The 17,079-nt window shown below is 52.2% G+C and overlaps 1 protein-coding gene across 1 annotated transcript; it reads right to left on the reverse strand.

Annotated features, from left to right (window-relative positions):
• Positions 1-2,336: 2,336 nt before the first annotated feature.
• ACCS (1-aminocyclopropane-1-carboxylate synthase homolog (inactive)) lies at positions 2,337-16,651 on the reverse strand. The gene is made up of 15 exons (XM_040495388.1): positions 16,329-16,651; positions 15,170-15,229; positions 13,077-13,147; positions 11,842-11,911; positions 11,279-11,345; positions 9,225-9,322; positions 8,614-8,691; positions 7,811-7,911; positions 7,100-7,189; positions 5,512-5,557; positions 5,261-5,402; positions 3,641-3,783; positions 3,366-3,519; positions 3,137-3,230; positions 2,337-2,981 (listed from the first exon to the last, which is right to left on the reverse strand). Exons 1-15 carry the CDS (start codon positions 16,638-16,640, stop codon positions 2,951-2,953), a joined length of 1,557 nt encoding a protein of 518 aa, XP_040351322.1. The 5' UTR covers positions 16,641-16,651; the 3' UTR covers positions 2,337-2,950.
• Between the last annotated feature and the right edge of the window lie 428 nt (positions 16,652-17,079).

The following is a 17,079-nucleotide window of genomic DNA, read 5'->3' on the forward strand; positions in this document are numbered from 1 at the left end:
TTGTTTGTTTTTGAGAGAGAGCAAGCAGGGAAGGGGCAGAGAGAGAAGGGGCCAGAGGATCTGAAGCAGGCTCCACACTGTCAGTGCAGAGCCCGACATGGGGCACGAATCCACAAACCAGGAGATCACGACCTGAGCTGAAGTTGAACACTCAACCGACTGAGCCACCCAGGCGCCCCACAAATATCTTTTTAAATAAATGAGCAAATAAATGACTGAAACAAAGCAAAAAGGAGGCACCAGAAAACATACTCTCCTGTCTCTGGAAGCACTTGGTGAGGGGGTGACGTGTGGAGCTTCTGGGGCCATATTGAGACCGTGAGGAAGGAAGCCCGAATGGGAAACATCAATGTGTTAGGAGAGCAGGGTGGGCAGATGAACAGAACCTGGGCTCTGAGCACCACATTCCCCTGGAACACGGGTGACTGAGGTAAGGCCAGTTGGCCTCCTGGAACAGGAGAGACATGAATGCTGAGGAAGAAAGGGTATCTATCCTTCAAACACCCTGTAGATATCTGCTACAAGGAGCACGGCGCTTGGAGCGGTCTGGAAGCCATCTTGCCACCACCTAAATGGAGCATGTCTGAAATGAGGCTACATAGAGGATACGAGAGCGAGCACGAAATCTGATGGCATCATTTGAACTCCTGGCTAGAGTCATGCCTGAAACATCTGCCCTTCCCCTTCCTAGTAAATTCAATAAACCTTCTACCCTTCTGTTTAAATATGAGCTGTGTTCACCATTTTTGTAAACAAGTCTTAAGTAAGAGAATAACTTAGAAATTCTCATCGATTGAGAAAGGGAAATATATTATTTCCCTATGAAAAACCTTTCGCCCTGTAACTGCCAACAGTAGAGGGTTCTCCCAAAGCCTCACAGAAATCCAATCACTTGGTGCCCAAACCTGGGCCTGCATCTCAGGGTTGTGGGGGAAAATGGCTTGAGCTCAGAAAATACATGGTGGATGTTGTTCACCTATCATGTGCCCTCTGTCTTGCCCTTCCCTGAGAGAGAGGCTTGATGCAGGTAACTATTTTGGGAAGTAATCTTAAGGGAATAGTGAAATCGGAATGAGTCCAGGAGAAAAGAGAAAGCCCATCCAGGGGTGTGTTACAGAGCAGGCTACTGTCGTGGGCACCCGGGGCTCACTCCCAGCAGGACTCTTGAAGAAGCCACGCAGAACGTCACAACTGTCTACTGCAGGGAGGGATATTTATCCACTGGTTCCTGCCCCAGCCCCCATCGCTCAAGGATCACCCCAGAAGTGTGAACTCCCTCAGACCTCCCAGTGTACATGTGCCCCAAGTGGCTGTGCCAGAAAGTGACATTTGGAGCAGCTGAGGTGCCCTTGGGCTAAGTGCACACACGGCTGGCTGGCTGCAGTAAAGAGCAAAGCAGAAAGGTGACTAGGGAGGACATGAGATGGGTGTAGAATATGCCGGACCCACACTTCACAAAGAGATACACGTGGAACACAGCCCATCAGCACAGCACAGGCCAGCTGGGATTGTAGGCCCCTCTTCTGCCTACTGAAACATTCAGGCCAATTCCCGGTTCAGTCCACCTCTGCTGGGAAGCCAGCTTAGATTCCCTCTGAAGAAGGAGGAGTCATTCTTCTGAGAATTCTAAACTGGAATGGATCACCTGGATCCTTCCCTGGGGGACCCTAAGCAATGGCAAGCATCACAACGGAGGCTTTTGAAGGGGATGCAAAGGGCTCTCAATGTGGCCATTCTCATTCTGATCCTCTGTAAACCTGAAGGCTTTCCAGTGACTCAGCAAATCCTAGTACCAATGTTTCCCGGAAGTGGGAATAGACAGGAGCAATACTTAGCCAAAGACACTGAAGAATAATTAAAGGGGGCGACAATGACAACACAAAGCCTGATTCTCAGGCCTGGAGAGAGTCAGAGCATCTTGCTGGAACCTGGTGTGACAGAGTAAAAACAGCACAGGACTTTCAACCAAACCAATCTGACCTTTTGAATCCCGGCTCTGATACTTTTTAGTTACGTGACGTTGGAAACATCATTCCATATCTTTGAGATTCCATTTCCTCATCTCTAAAACGGGGGATAATAACATCAGCTTCCCAGGGTTGTTAAAGTAAGAAATAACGCATAGAAGTTGCCAGCACAGTACCTGGCACATGGAACATATTCAAGAAAAGACAGGGAGAAGAAATGAATAAATGAAAGGCAGAAAGATAGAGGAAAGCAAATCCTAAACTGAGCACCACGGTTTACAGAAATGAAACACTGATCGCACTGACATTCTCTTAAAACAGAAACAAGGAAAGAGACAGCTTTTCTTATCAGGAGTGTAGACACCAGAGAAGGGTCCTCAGCGCAAAGCTTTAAGATCAGTTCAGAAAGCTCATCTGGGCCCTGGACTAAAGCACCCCTGGAGATGGGGTGAGTGGCCCTTTGCATGCGTAGGGTGGAAAGCCTTGGTTCAAGGTCTAGCACGTATCCCCCCCGCCAGTCATGGCTAGGTCACTCAGGTTTGAGATCATCAGTGAGGGCAGCTCCCTGCCAGGAAGGAGGAGGGAGAGAAGTTCTTCCTGATCACCAGCACAGGGTCCTCTTCACCACGGCCCAAGCAGAGGCCCATCCCAGGTCCCAGGTGTACTGTGGGCCCACACATCCTAACGTGGGGAGAACAATCTGAACATACAGAATTAATTCCTTTCACCTAGCAGTTCGGGGATTATCATTCTTGTTTATTTCGGGGGCATATTCTCTCTCATATGTGTTGCTCCTCTAACTTGTTTCCCTGGCAACAAAGAAGAAGGAAGAAAGAAGGTACACGTTGTTTTGTTCTCACATCCTGGGAGGGGTGGGTCCTAAGGGTTGGGGTTAGCAGCAGTCTCGACTCCTCCATTCAGCAAATTACAACCGAGGCTTCCAGTTTCTCCCAGTCTTGTTTAATAGAGGGGGTGGGGCCGAGTCAAAGCACCGCTGGAGGAGTCTCACCACCACTGAGAGGGGCAAGCAATGGTTCTTCTTCAGGGCCAAGGCCAAGTCAGGTACCCTCCTGGCAAACGGCTCGCCCCCGCCAGTCTTCACAGCCCCAAATGGGTCAGACTGGTGGCGGCTGCCAGGTCCTGCGGTCACCAGGCAACGACCAGCTCACCTGCGCTGGTTCCCTGACTCCTGGCTCTGACAGGAAGCGGGGTCATCTGGCACCTGGGATTTGCCCTCCAGCACCTGCCGGACCCTCTGCATCCCTGGGAAGAAGGGACAGCTGCATTGGTACCGATAGCTGGGCGGCAGGATGCACGAGCTAAGGCTGCTGGAGCCACAGCGGGGACCGGAGGAGGGAAGGCAGACCGAAGGGTGTGTGAGGAGGTGGGATCGCTTACCCAGGCAAAGCCGGTGGGCCTTGTCCGAGAAGACCAAGCGGAACCAGCCAGGCTCTTTACACTGGAAGGCTTTGCCACAGGACAGCAGTACCTTGTTGTCCAAAAAGCGGCGCCAAAGCAGCATTTCCTCCTTAAAGGTGGCCTCGGGCAGGTACTTGGGGGGGAGCAGGGGGGAGGGGCTCAGGATGCAAATGAGACAGCCCTGCCCCTCACCTGCTGGAGAGAGGCCTAAACTCCCTCCCAGCCTGCAGCACCAGCCCCGCCACCTGCATTACCTTCCTCAGGTCAACCCAGATGAAGAAGCCTGCCCCACGGCCGAGGAAGGGGATCCCCAGGGCCCGGAGCTCTCCTGCGACATAGGTGTGGGCAGCCTTGAGCCGGGCATGGTTCTCAGGTAGGTACACCTGGTTGATCCAGTCTGGGTACAAAGAGAGGCCAAAACACAAAACTCTCATCAATCCTTCACTCTGTCCCAGGAGTGTAAACACTGACAACAAAAAGGCCAGGACTCTTCCTCCAGCTGGATGATGGGGGCGCTGGAAATATTCAATCACCTGAAATCCAGATACCTGGCCTGACAGCTCCCTGTCCCGCAGACACAAAGTCCCTCAGGATGTGGATCCTACCCGAGGGGTGGCCCACTCACAGAGCAATGCTTCCGACTCACAGAGCTGAGGTTCAGGTCCCAGCCAGTCCGCTGACAACTTGTGGGGCCTTGGGCAACTTCACCCCCCCCCATCCTCACCTTTTTTTATTAACTTTCCGTGGTGTCCAGTTTGATGAGTTTTAACACGTGCAGATTTGTGTAAACCACCCCACCCCCCACAAGCAGGACACCAACAGTTCCCTCGCCCCACAGAACACCCTCATGCTGTTTGTAGTCCCGTCTCCCCCATGGCCCCACAACCACTGGCCTGTTCTCCGTCACTCTACTTTTGCCTTTTCCAGAACGTCACATAAGTAGAATTACACATCACGTCATCTTTTGAGACTGGCCTCTTTCCCTCAGCACGATGCCTTTGAGCTCAGCCCGCGTTGCCTTGGATTTTATGCCAGAGTTGTATTCCATTGTGCGGATGGGCCACAGTCTGTTCCCCTGTTCATGCCCACAAGGACGTTGCGGGGGGCGGGTTCCAGTGTGGGGTGATTGTGAACAAAGCAGCTATAAATATTCACGTAGTGGGTTTTGGGTGACCGTAAGGGTAAAGAGCTAGGGGAGGGATCGCTGGGCCGTTTGGTAAGCGTGTGTTTAACTTCGTAAGCAACGGCCAATTGCTTTGCAAAGTGGCCGCGCCTTCCTGCATTCCCAGGGTGGCCCGTGAGAGTTCCAGCTGCTGCACACCCTCGCCGACACTTGATGGTGTCGCTATTTTTTTTTAATTATAGCTGCTACAGCAGGTGTATGGTATCTGGTCCTCCTGTCCTCATCTACAAAATACCAGGGAAAATACAGGAATATCTGCTCCTGGATTCAGGGGAGGGACAAATGAGCTGGTGCACTGAGAACATCTAGCAGGGCTCAATAAACGGTGGCAATTACAGACCACCTTTGCTGTCTACACGGAGATGCTCACAGAGAGAGACTTGCCTTATAACCATTTTCCCTCTGTAGCTTCTCCTTTTTCTAAGTGCTCACAGCTAATAGTAATGGGTTCACGCTGACCAAGCGCCTCTTTACGCCAGGTGCTATCGCTAATTCACAAGTCACACTAACTGAGGTTTGGGGAGGCGAAGGAAGGTGCCACACAGCCAGGGAGTGCCCGAGTCAGGTCACTGGGACTTCCAAACGCCACCCTGAATTCTTTTCATGACAGAAGCACCCATGATGCCTGGCCAGTCCCCGACTGACTACAACCTTCCCCCCAGTTCTCAAGTGACCGGGCCCAGGCAGTCACCACGGTCCCGGAGCAGCTGTGCCATCTGGTACTGGACCAAGCCACTGAGGCCGTGATAGCGGCAGAGGGAAGCCACCGCAGTGGCCACGTCCCGGTTCTCTGTGTACAGCGTGCCGAAGCGGAGCCCAGACATCCCGAAGTCCTGCAGGAGAAAGGCACCCGGTGGCCATCCCGCCACACAGGAAGCTGGTTCCACCCACCTCTCTGCCCTCTCACCTCCCCGACACCCCCGAGGCCATACAGGAACCTACCTTGCTGGTCGCCCACATTACATGGGTCCTCTGGGGGTCAGGCAACCTGCAGAGAGCACAGTGTGGGAACATGGGAACACAGATCCACCACAAAGGCTCACACACGTTCGGCTGAACAAATGAGATGGGTGGACGAATTTGGTTCCGGTTCTTGTGTGAAGCTCCGGTCTCATCTCTTGAATCAGCAACTCCTACACATCCTTTAGAGCAAGAGTCGGCAGACATAGCCTGCAGGCTAAACCCAGCCCACTGCCTGTTTCCGTAAATAAAGCTTTACTGGAACACAGCCTTGCTTCTTCGTGTGCATACCGTCGATGATTGCATTCATGCTGTATGGCAGCTGAGGGAGAGACCGTATGGCCTATAAAGCCTTAAATATTTGCCATCTGATCCAAAAAACATTTGCCAATCCCTGATCTGGAGCATAGCTCGAGTTCTACTTCCTCAAACACACTTCTCTGACCACCTCCCCATAGGCGGGGCCAATGGAGGACCCTAAGTAGATCCCCTCACAGCTCCCCAGACTTCTCCTTCTTAGCACTTCTCATGGCCACAATCAAAGCACTGTGTATTTAGCTGCTAACGTTCTCCTGGCTAGAAACAGAAGTTCCACCCAAGGGGGGCCTATGCCTTTCCTCCTCACTGTTGTATCCCAGCGCCTGGCACAATGTCTGGCACAGAGTAGATGGCAAGTCACTGTTTCTCTGTGTCTCACTTTCCTAACCCATAAACAAACAGAAGCGACAACCGTCTACCTGGCCTCATGAGGACTAGCCGAGAAAACCAATGGAAAGGACTTCACAGGGTCAACAGGTCTGAACAAGTATCAGGAACTGTTAGAATCTCTGAATGTCGGATTTGCAGACTTTACAGATGATCTGGTCTAAGAGTCTCCAAAGCTGTTTTAGCCACAAATGTTTGGCTTATACCAAATCCAGTGAAAGCCCAAACAGCTGGAAGTGCTTGGCACGTGCCTGGGGCTGCAGAAGGATTTGCTGAGTGACCAACTGAGGGAGCGAATGCGTGAGTGAGGGAGTAAGTGAATGAGTGAGGGAATGAGTGAGTCAGTGAACAAGTGAGGGAGTGAGGGAACAAACAACTGAGGGAGGGAGTGAGGGAGGGAGGGAGTGAGTGGAGTGAGGGAGGGAGTAAGTGAATGAGGGAGGGAGTGAATGAGGGAGGGAGTGAATGAGGGAGGGAGTGAACGACTGAGTAAATGAATGAATGAATGAAAGGGTAAATGAATGGGTAAGTGAGTGAATGAATGGATAAAGCTAGAGCTACTCTGGAAAACAGCAAAGAAGGCCAGTTCCCACCCTCGCAGCACCACCCTCCCCCCACCAGGAATCCTATGGCCTGGCCCCTCCTTGGGGCTCTACAGAAACCCCACAGAACAATGTGAAAACCTATGATGCAGCCTGGCTTCCCATGTTCTCCTTAGGGGATCTGAGGACGGTGGGATTAGCTGGACATGAGAGGAAATGAACTTAGGCCACATCCTGAGGGCCGAGCCACAAGGGGCCAGGGCACCGTGGGGGCCTGGGGGGCTGGCAGAGTCAGATTTGGTGATTTGGTGGGGCAGCCTCACCCTTCCAGGCTTAGGACGCTGTGGTACCCCGCCGACTTCTCAAACACGGACAGCATGTAGACCTCATCCACCATCACGTGCAGCTTGTGCCTGGAGGAGAGAGCTTGGTTTGCAGGCCAAATAGGTCCCCCGGGGTGGGGCAAGCAATGAATCAGAAATCCAAGGGGACCACAGTCTGGCCCAGGGTTACCAAACTTTCTTCCAGAGACACCCTTCTTGTGCCTGTTTCTTCAAACAGGAAGCCGCACACACAAAGCAGACAGCAGTGGGGCTTTCGAAGCACTGTCTGGGAGAGGCGGAGAGGCTGTGGGTACCTCCACAAAGGACACGAATAAGTGCAAAACAGTTACGTACGGACAGACCCAGATTCAAGTCTGGCTCCACTCCTTGCTCAGCAAATGGGGGATAATGACAGTGTGATAATAGGGTGACTGGGAGGATTACAGGAGACACAGCACATGAAGCACTTAGCAGGGTACCTGGCCCCTAGAGCCTATACACTGAATGACAGCTGTTGTTAGAACAAGAAAGAGAGAAAGAAAGAGAAGCGGCATCCCACGAATCCCTGCTTCCCCACCCCACTGCTGGGGAAGGACCAAAGCGGGTGGGAGCCCACAGTGGAGGGAACAGGGTAGAAGGGCCTGTACCAAAGCCTGTGTCAGTTTCCTGATCTGCCGGCACGTTTTGTGGGGGGACTGCAAGGTGCCTCACCTCTTGGCAAATTCCAAGTAGTCCCGCAGCTCTCCTGGGGAGTAGATGTCACCCAGAGGGTTCTGGGGGTTGATGAGGATGAGGCCTTTGACCTTCACACCCTGAAACCATCAGTGGGGCAGGAAACCCTCAGCTCTTCCTGAAGGCCAGAGCCACACGGTCCCACTAGATGGGGCTGGTTGCTGGGCAGGCTCCCAGGGAAATGTGATGGGAATGTGTTCACCACCCAATGTGGAGTGAACAAGGGCAGAGAATTACATGTCTGTAGCATGGGGTCAACCAGGAAAGGAAACAAAGGCAGAGAACAAAGCCCAGAGGCAAATATGCCCAAAGGGTAAAGGTTGCCTTTGTTGGTAGAATAATGGGTGGGGGTTTTCACTTTTAGAATTCCTACGTGTACAGCGTTAATGACCTCGGACTAGAAAGGAACCACAGGAGTAGTACTTGTCTCTGCCTTTCTTCAGGAGGTCCCCTCAAGGCGAGAGGAGAATCATGTCCTCAAATCATCAGGGAGACTGCTCAACTACAGACGGCTAGGTTCCACACCTGACCACAAAATCAAAATAGGGTGGTAGAGGCGGGGCTGTTAATCAAGTTCCCTGGTTGACTCTTTGTACACAGAGGTCTCAGGGTCTTTCTCCAGTGAGAAGACCCTCCTTGGGCAGGCTCCTACTCGACCCCCCGACACCCCATCCCCATCAGGGAGTGCCAACCCACTCCCAGGATGAGATCAGCCACAGGAAGTCTGTTGTCCTGCTTAGACCCACCCACTCCCAGCCTTGGGTTTGATATGACCTCCAGACCTCAAAATTAGCTCTTTGCAGGGCCATCTCCAGCTTCTCCACTGTGAGCTGGAAGGGGCGTGTGTCCAGCCCAGTGACCTAGACAAAGATGGAGAAAAGCCACCAGCCAAATTCAGGGATCCCTTAAACCTGAAATTCTGGGGCCTCTCCAGGGCCCTTGTCATCTCTAGCCTCCCCAATGCAGTTTCTGAAAAAAAAAACACAGATAGGCTCACTCTCCTCATTGCCACCAACCCCCACCCCATCACATCAGGGACACTTCATCACTCTTAGTTGGGAAGAGGCCCGAGAGATGCTCTGATTGGGGTCCAAGAACTTTCATGTTGAGGTCTTCTCTGCCCCATCCTCACGCCACCATTTTGATGTAGTCTCCCTGGGACTGCCCTTGGCTTCTACACTGACCCCAGAGCTCTCAAAACCAGGACTTGGAGAACCCCTGGGGAACCCAGGTATGGACAGTCATGGGCAACAGAAGGCTCCACTTCCTTGCAGCCATAACCCCAAAGCCCTCAGCATGGACTTCTTCCCATGTCCACCCTCAAATTCATAGAGAGAAAAGTCTTCATGTATAGGAAGGCGTGGGTCCTGCCTGGGGTCCCAGGAGCTCTTACCTCACTGTCCAGATAGACACAGACCAGTCGGACGCCGCCATAGAGATAGACGTGCTGTGTGATGGCTCCATAGTAAGGGGCAGGGATCAGGAACGCCTCTGAGGGCAGGAGTGGGCCAGGGTCTGTCACTCTCTGGCCCGAATGCCCCAATCCCCCCATCCACGGGCTCCACACCTCTCCCAGACTTCCACGTCCTCAGGGGAACAGTGGAGGCACACTGTGTCTCTCAACTCTCAAGCTCTAATACTGGATCCACTGAGATCAGTCCCTTTGCTGATAATCAATAGCCAACATTTACTCAATACTTACTACATGCTGGGAACTGTGTTAAACATGCACTTGCGTGTTAGCTCATTTGGTCCTCGCTATCACTCTGTAATGTCAGTAACTTTACTGATGAGCAAACTGAACCTCAGAGGATCCCTCTAAAGCACTCAACGTGCTGGGTCACTCCAAGAAGACAGGGATCCACTGAGTTGAAGCTGCAGGGTGATCTGGGCTGGACAAATGGACACACTTGAGAGCAGACAGAACTGCCCAGAGATAGAGTGGGTTTGGGAGGAGTGGATTTTCCCCCTCTGGGCACATTGGAATCAAAGGCTGAGATGGCATGCTGGGGATGGGATATCATCCAGAAGACCCCAGCTGTGGATGGGGCGGGGGGTGGTTGGTGATGACCGCCAAGGTCTATCGTAATGCAGAGGCAAAGGCATTCCTCCAGTTCTGGGGAGGACACATGGTCAGGCCGCCTTCCCCTCCCCCCACCTGCCCCACTCGCAGCTCTGGGAGGGACAGCCTTCGTCCTACATGTTCCCTACCCCAGCCGCAGGGAGTGGACGGGAGGTAAACAAGGCACCCAAGCGAGCCCATCCACTGGCTGGCCAGAAGCCCATCACGTGCTCTCTCTCATGACTTTGCTCTAGGAAGCACAGACGCTTCATCACGTGCAGTGGGAGCTGGGGCAGCTACACTGGGCCATGCGGGAGCTGAGAAAGGTCCGGAGAGAGGCTCACATATAAAAAGGGGAGGAAGAGGAACTATATACCCCAATGAGAGACGGAGAGTGTGACACCAATCCTGTTCTTGACTGTTCTAGAATGGGTAGGAAATTGCCTATTATATCCTTGCAATGAATCTTCTTTTTGTGGTTCGAATCCTGGTTACGAGCTCTGTGTGAGTGTGAATTTGACAGGTTACTTAACCCCCTGTGCCTTCATGTCCTCATCTGTGAAATGGGACTGACACAGAACCTGCCTCTGAGGGAGGTACTGAGGATTAAATGACGGACTAGGTGTAAAGCCTTAGGCCAGTGCCTGCAACATGGCATGCGGTCAGTAATTGTTACCAGTATAATCACTACCAGTTAAGCTAGGTGAGTAGGTCTGGTCTCTCTGTTCCGGCGACAATAACCCCTGACCGTGACCCGTTCTCAATCTGACTTTGGCTCCTGTTTCAGACACTGCTGGTGGCCTACTCAACAGCCACTCCAACTTTCTTGCGAAGAGAGCATCAGATTTCCCAGATATGGCCAGCAATAAGTCCGAGGAAGGTGGGAGGGAAGGAAAGACGGCCTTTCCCCAGCCCCTGAGGATAAACCATGTTTGGCTTAAGCCAACCGTGGTTCTTAATCCCGTTTTTCAGGGACTGCTCCAGGAACGGGTTTGAGAGTCAGTTCTGGCCAGTAAGACATAAGGGGAGCCCTGCTGGGACTCTTTTGGGAAAGTCCTGCACCCTCCCAATAAAAAAGACACAGGCAAGGCACCACCTCATCCCTTCCTTCCTGCCTTAGGACACACTGTCACATAAGGAGGCCATAGCATCACACGACAGGAAAAACCAAGGTCATGGCAGAGAGAAGCCCAGAACCCTGGCATCAGTTGACCTCCCCTGAAACTGCCAACATCCGGTATCTTGTCAAAGTGCTAATTCGCCCCCTGCCGTCTAGCAGTCTACTATGGCCCAAAGCATTCCGGTGCAGCCTGCAAAGACAGGCGGCTGTGGACACGGCAGGCGGAGGGCAGCCCCCAGTGTTGAGCAGCCCACAGTTTACTTACCCCCCACCTCACACAGCACTGTGGCCAGAGCAGAGAAGAGAGAGGCACAGCCGTTCAGAACCACCACCTGAGGGTGACACATCCACACAAGAAAGATGAATAACCTGTGCAAGTGGAAGCAAGGACCTATGGCTATATCCAGGCTGGCACAGAGGGACGGCCAGGCCCCACCTCGGGGCCCTCTGGGGCTCTGTCACAGCACAGTCACCAGAAGCAGCCACAGGCCCCGCCTGACTAACAGCCAGGCGCATTTGTGTGGCTTATTCTTTGGTCGATGCTCTGGATCAACAGAGCAAGGAAGAGGGAGCTGGTCACTTAGAGGGTCTTGTCCAAAGGTGTCAAGGCAACAAGGAACCACAGAACCAAGTAGAGCAGAAATTACATCCCAGTTATATCCTAAATATCTAGGGTGAGGAGGAAAGGGGGAGGGGGTATTCCTAATTCCACCTGGAAATAAGTCAAAACTGAGTGAAAGGCAGATCCCAGCCCTACCTTATCCCTGGCCAGTCAAAAATTGGGGGAGGTGGGCAGAAGAGCAGAAGGCAGAAGAGGGGGCTACTCACATTCTCTGGTTTCAAGGGTGCAGGGCTCTTGCAGTAGAAAGAGAGGAATCTGGCCACTTCCTCCCGGAGGCTAAAGTTTGGACAGAGAGATGGACACTTGTCAGAGGGTCCCCAACCCACAGTCCATCCCAAAGGTCCCCTGGTGAATCTTCAGATAGCTGCCATTATCCTTCTCCACTTTCTCACGAGGGCAGTGAGGCCAGTGCTGTCTCCACATCTCAGGGCCCCCCGCCCCACCACCACCCACAGGCATAAAAACCTGCCTTCTCTGTAGTTCTAGGACCCCCGACCCACCTGATCAGCTGCACTGGGTAGGATCCAGGGGGAGGGGAGGGGAGGAATATCAAAAGTAACACTATCTGCATGTAAATCTAGCAGATAATAATGTTATAACAATAACTGTCATCATAGTTACTGTTGCTAACAGTTATTGAGCATTTACATGATGCAGGAGTTACTTGGGGGAATTTTACTCATTTAATCTTCATGACAACTCTATGATGCTATTATTATTATTCCCATTTTACAGACAAAGAAACGGAGGCTTGAAGGAAATCAGTCACTTGCTGGTAAGCGGCAGACTCCACTCATGCCAGTGGCCTGTCTCTAGGACCCACCATCCTAATTACTAGAAGAACATGCACTTTGGAATCCAGTCCTGCTTGGCCACTAAGTCCTTAGAACAGCAGGTGGCCCCTAGCAAGTGCTCAACGAGGATAAACTCCGATTAGTATTAGGTACCACCTCCCATCTTTCCAGGAGGAAAATGCGTTAGCCAGCCCCCCTTCGCCCCCAGTGCTAGTTCTGGTTCCTCTAAGACTACCGAGAAAGCAGGGACAAAGACCCCATGCCTGAAGGCCCTCCCCACGCCTCAGACCCAGGGAAGCCAAGCTGGGAGCTCCTGAGCTGGGCTGGGACTGGCAGAGGTACGAGTTCCCTGCAGACGCTCCAGGAGACCCCGCGATCGCCAGGTCCCCGGGACCGGACCTCAGCCTGAGGCAGGCCCCCTCCACCTGCCCCACTCACCTTTGGGCGGGCTAGTTGTTGTGGGGGCTACCCTGGGCATTGTACGAGGCTTGGCAGCATCTCTTGTCTCTACCCGATAAATGCCAGTGACAGCCCCCCCCACCCCCCCACCCAGTTATGACCACTAAAAATGTCTCCAGATGTCCTTTGTCCCCTGGGGAGCAAAACCAGCCCAGACTGAGAACCACTGGCTCGTGGCAACTACTTACAACAGATGTCCCCTCCAGTCAGGGTACTGCAGCAGAGATGGCTCCACCCGCAGCATGTCGCTCTGACTCAGCTGGGGACAGAGGGAAGAGCGGGACTGAGGGCCACGCATCCTCAGGGTGACCGCCAGCACTTGACCCGCATCCACCCAGCACCAGGGCCGTTAAAGCCTAGGCTCGGTCTGCTCATCAGAGAAACTGTGACACAGCACAGGCACAGCATTCTCCTGCCCGTTCTGCAGATGAGGAAACTGAGGCTCAAAAAAGTGAGGTGACTCAGCCAAGGTCACAGAGCTAGCAAGTGGCAGAGCTGAGACAAAACCCAGAATGTCTGCCTTCTAATCCAGTGCTCTTTATACAACACTGCCATCTAAAAAACCCAGAGGGGTGGATCTGTGGGGGCCGTGATAGGAGATCGCGCTACTCAGCTTCTCCCTGGGGTGACAGAAGGGGTCCCAGAATCGGGTGCCATCACTTCGATGTTGGCTCCAACTTCTAGAGGGACTCGGCCTGCAGGCTCTGCTCAACATTATACTCCGGAAAGTGTGGCTGTGTCTAGACCATCCCCACCATGACCAGGTGCTGGGTTAGGAACTCCCAGGGCATCATATACACAATGTCAAGGAAAGGTAGGGGTCTTGGGGGGAGGACCCGAAGAAAAAGGGCAATCAGCCCCTTGTATATAACTCCAGCCTCTTCCCTCTCCCTGATCCCATAGAGCTGGCTGTCCAGTATGGAGTCCGCCAGCCACCACTGCCTACAGAGCACGCGGAATGTGGCTGGCCTCAATGGAGACACGCTGGATTTTGAAGGCTTGATATGAAAACAGTATGCAATGGGGCGCCTGGGTGGCTCAGTCGGTTAAGCGTCCTACTTCGGCTCAGGTCATGATCTCGCGGTCCGTGAGTTTGAGCCCCGTGTCGGGCTCTGTGCTGACAGCTCAGAGCCTGGAGCCTGTTTCAGATTCTGTGTCTCCCTCTCTCTCTGACCCTCCCCCGTGCATGCTCTGTCTCTATCTCAAAAATAAATAAACGTTAAAAAAAATTTAAAAAAAAAACATTATGCAAAATATTCTCATTTTTTTCTATTGATTACATGTTGAAATGGTCCTGTTTTTTAATATAATGGGCTAAATATGTTATTAAGATGAATCTACCAGTTTCTTTTTACTTATCTAATAGAAAAGTTTCAATTATATATGTGGCTCACATTTTATTTGTTTCGGACAGTGCAGCGGGGACCTGGAGTCAGAGAGAACACGCCTTTTGAACCCATTCCCTACATTCCTCTTCCCTTAGGTGTTGGATTTGTCACCTCTGGAAAGAAGTTCTTTTGGGTTAGACGTCACTCTCTCTACAATCCCCAACTCTGACTCCGTGGCCTTGGGAGACACATTTCCCAGGTATTTCCAGCGGTTGGCTAGAGAGGGCTCATACCAGCTCAAGAAATCTGCTTAATTAAGTTTCCAGGAATTTTACAAGCTGTGTTAAAAAAAAAAAAAAAAGTCATTTAAAAAAATTAAATTATATAAATGTATAAATAAGTAAAGTGCATTAAAAACCAAGGTAATAACTCAAACATCACCATTTCTGGTTATGTTACTACATTTTTATGTGTGCCCTCGAGGCTACTTCCATCTATGTGTCTAGACTGTGGGGACATTACCTCATGGGTGCCTCTAACACCGCTTTTCCCAAGTTGTCTGCAGGGATGTCACATCCGTACCTTGAAACCAGCCACGGTGGGAGTATTTACACTATGGGAATTGGCAAAAGCCACAAATCAGAGTCCTCCTTACCCCAGAGCCGGGTGCTAAATACTGACCTCACCTTGCTGAGTGCTCCCCACTCAGAGTAGGGACCCAGCCAGCAGGAGGCACCAAGTATGGGGAGGAGGTCTTCAAGAAGCAGGGTCAGAACAGGGAAGTGACTTGCCCAAGATCACAGAGAAAGTTGCCCCCGGGGCAGATGTGGAAGCCAGGTCTCCTGACCTCAGGTGAGCAGCAGGCTCTTGTCAGGGAAGCATTCGGGGGAAGTCCAAGAGAGGACAGTTCCCTGGGAACTGGTGATACCACCCAGAGGAGCACCGGGACTTACCCGCCTGGACAGCAGGTCAAAGCAGAGTTTGTTCTCGCTGGTGCCCATGTTAATGATGCCCTGGAGACAGAGATACGGAGGCAGGGTCAACAGAGCCGAGGGGTCCCAAAAGAAGGCCCGAGGAGCACACGGAGGCAGCAAAGCAAAGCCGGAGTGAACCTGCCCTTCCCAACACCCTTCCTTGCCCTTGTTCGAGCCCTACCTTCACTCAGCTCCCTGGTCCCGTCTTCCCATTTCTAAAGCTCCATTGAAATGCCATCTCCTCCAGGAAGCCCCCCGCCCAGAACCCCATCTAGAAAGGATCTTCTGTTGGGGGAAGGATCCACTTCCAGACTTGTTCACACGGTTGTCGGCAGGCCTCAGTCCCTCGCCACACGGGATTCCCCACAGCACTGCCTCGGGAAAGGGCAGCTGGCTTCCCCCAGGGCAGGCGGTCCGAGAGAGAGGACGAGACACCGTGAGTACCCAAGAGGGAAGCCACAGACTTTATGACCGATTCTTGCAGGATGTGACACCCCCATGTTCTGTTCATTAGAAGCCTTGAGTGTGCGCTGGACCTAGTGCCCTGCCCCTGATTAGATGCTTAACAGAGATTATTACAGGATTATTTGTGACAGCTCTCTGCCCTCTGAAGGTATTATCAGAAACAGGTTAATTGGGACAGAGAATAGTAATAATGGCAGCTACCATGTACTGGATGCTCTATTCAGTAGTGCTGTGCTAGTAACATACCTCATATTTAATTGTGACTCTGCTATAGAACAGACATTGTCATCTCAACTTAGAGGGGAACTGAGGTTCGAAGAAATTAAATAAATTAGTTCAAGAATACACAACCCCTAAGTGAGACGGCTGCAGCCTGACCTCTAGTCGTGTCCCAGCTCTCAAGTTGCATGGTCGATGGGCTGTGGTCAGAATCCACAGGGGAGCTCTCCATGATTCTTGAATGCCTCCCTCACAAATCAGGGTCCCCTCAATCATTAACGGGCCGTTTTGTGATCCAGACAACGAACCGGAGACTCTCTAAGCTACAGCAGAAGCCTTCTTGGAGGTCAGAGGACTGTAACTCCAACCTGACAAGAGCAAGCTGGGCGCCTGCCTAGTGGTCAAGGTAGAGTATCCCACCTTGGGTTCCAGCGGGAACAGGGATTTCACTCACACTGGGGTTCTTATCCTCATCATACTCGTCCATGTGGTAGGTCCGGTAGCCCTCCTCAGCTGAGTCCCAGAACCATTTAATGATGCTTCCTCTAGAGGACAGGTGGGAGCTGTCAGAGGACGCTGTGGCGGTAGGATCACCCACTCCACAGAACTCTGGCAGCTTCCAGTCTGGTTTTCTAGAGCATTCTCTTTCCAGACCATCCCCATGGTTACTGTCCAGGTCCTGTGTGGAGGCTGGGCCTGGACAGGTGGTAGGTGCCTTGGATTCCTTCTGAGGCAGAGTGAACATCTGCAAAGAAGACAAAAGCATTTGAAAGCATTGAGCACCTGTTCGAGGGCTTTTCGTAGCAGGGGAAATGAACTGGGAGTCGAGATCCTTCCCATTCTCCATCTGCCCCTTCCTTTACATTTATACATTCCCCGCTTCCCGTGTCCCTTACTGGTTGTAACCATGTGGGCAAAGCCTTCAACAAGTAAATTCTGTTAAGGATCTATTCAGTGTCAGGGGTTGTACTTGACAACAGCTTATGGGAGTTCATTCTGCAGCCCAAGGGTCACCAACGTTCTTTTTCTATCCTTGCTGACCTCGATTTCCAAAAATCAGGTTAAAATTTTCTGACTTAAAGCAGAAGGAGCCTGGGGGCACCTGAGTGGCTCAGTGTGTTAAGTGTCCGACTCTTGATTTGGCTCAGGTCATGATCTCAGGGTTGGTGGGTTCCGTGCTGACAGTGTGGAGCCTGCTTGGGAGT

Source organism: Herpailurus yagouaroundi, unplaced genomic scaffold, assembly GCF_014898765.1.
Source record: "Herpailurus yagouaroundi ecotype Mexico unplaced genomic scaffold, PumYag 187, whole genome shotgun sequence".
NCBI lineage: Eukaryota > Metazoa > Chordata > Mammalia > Carnivora > Felidae > Herpailurus > Herpailurus yagouaroundi.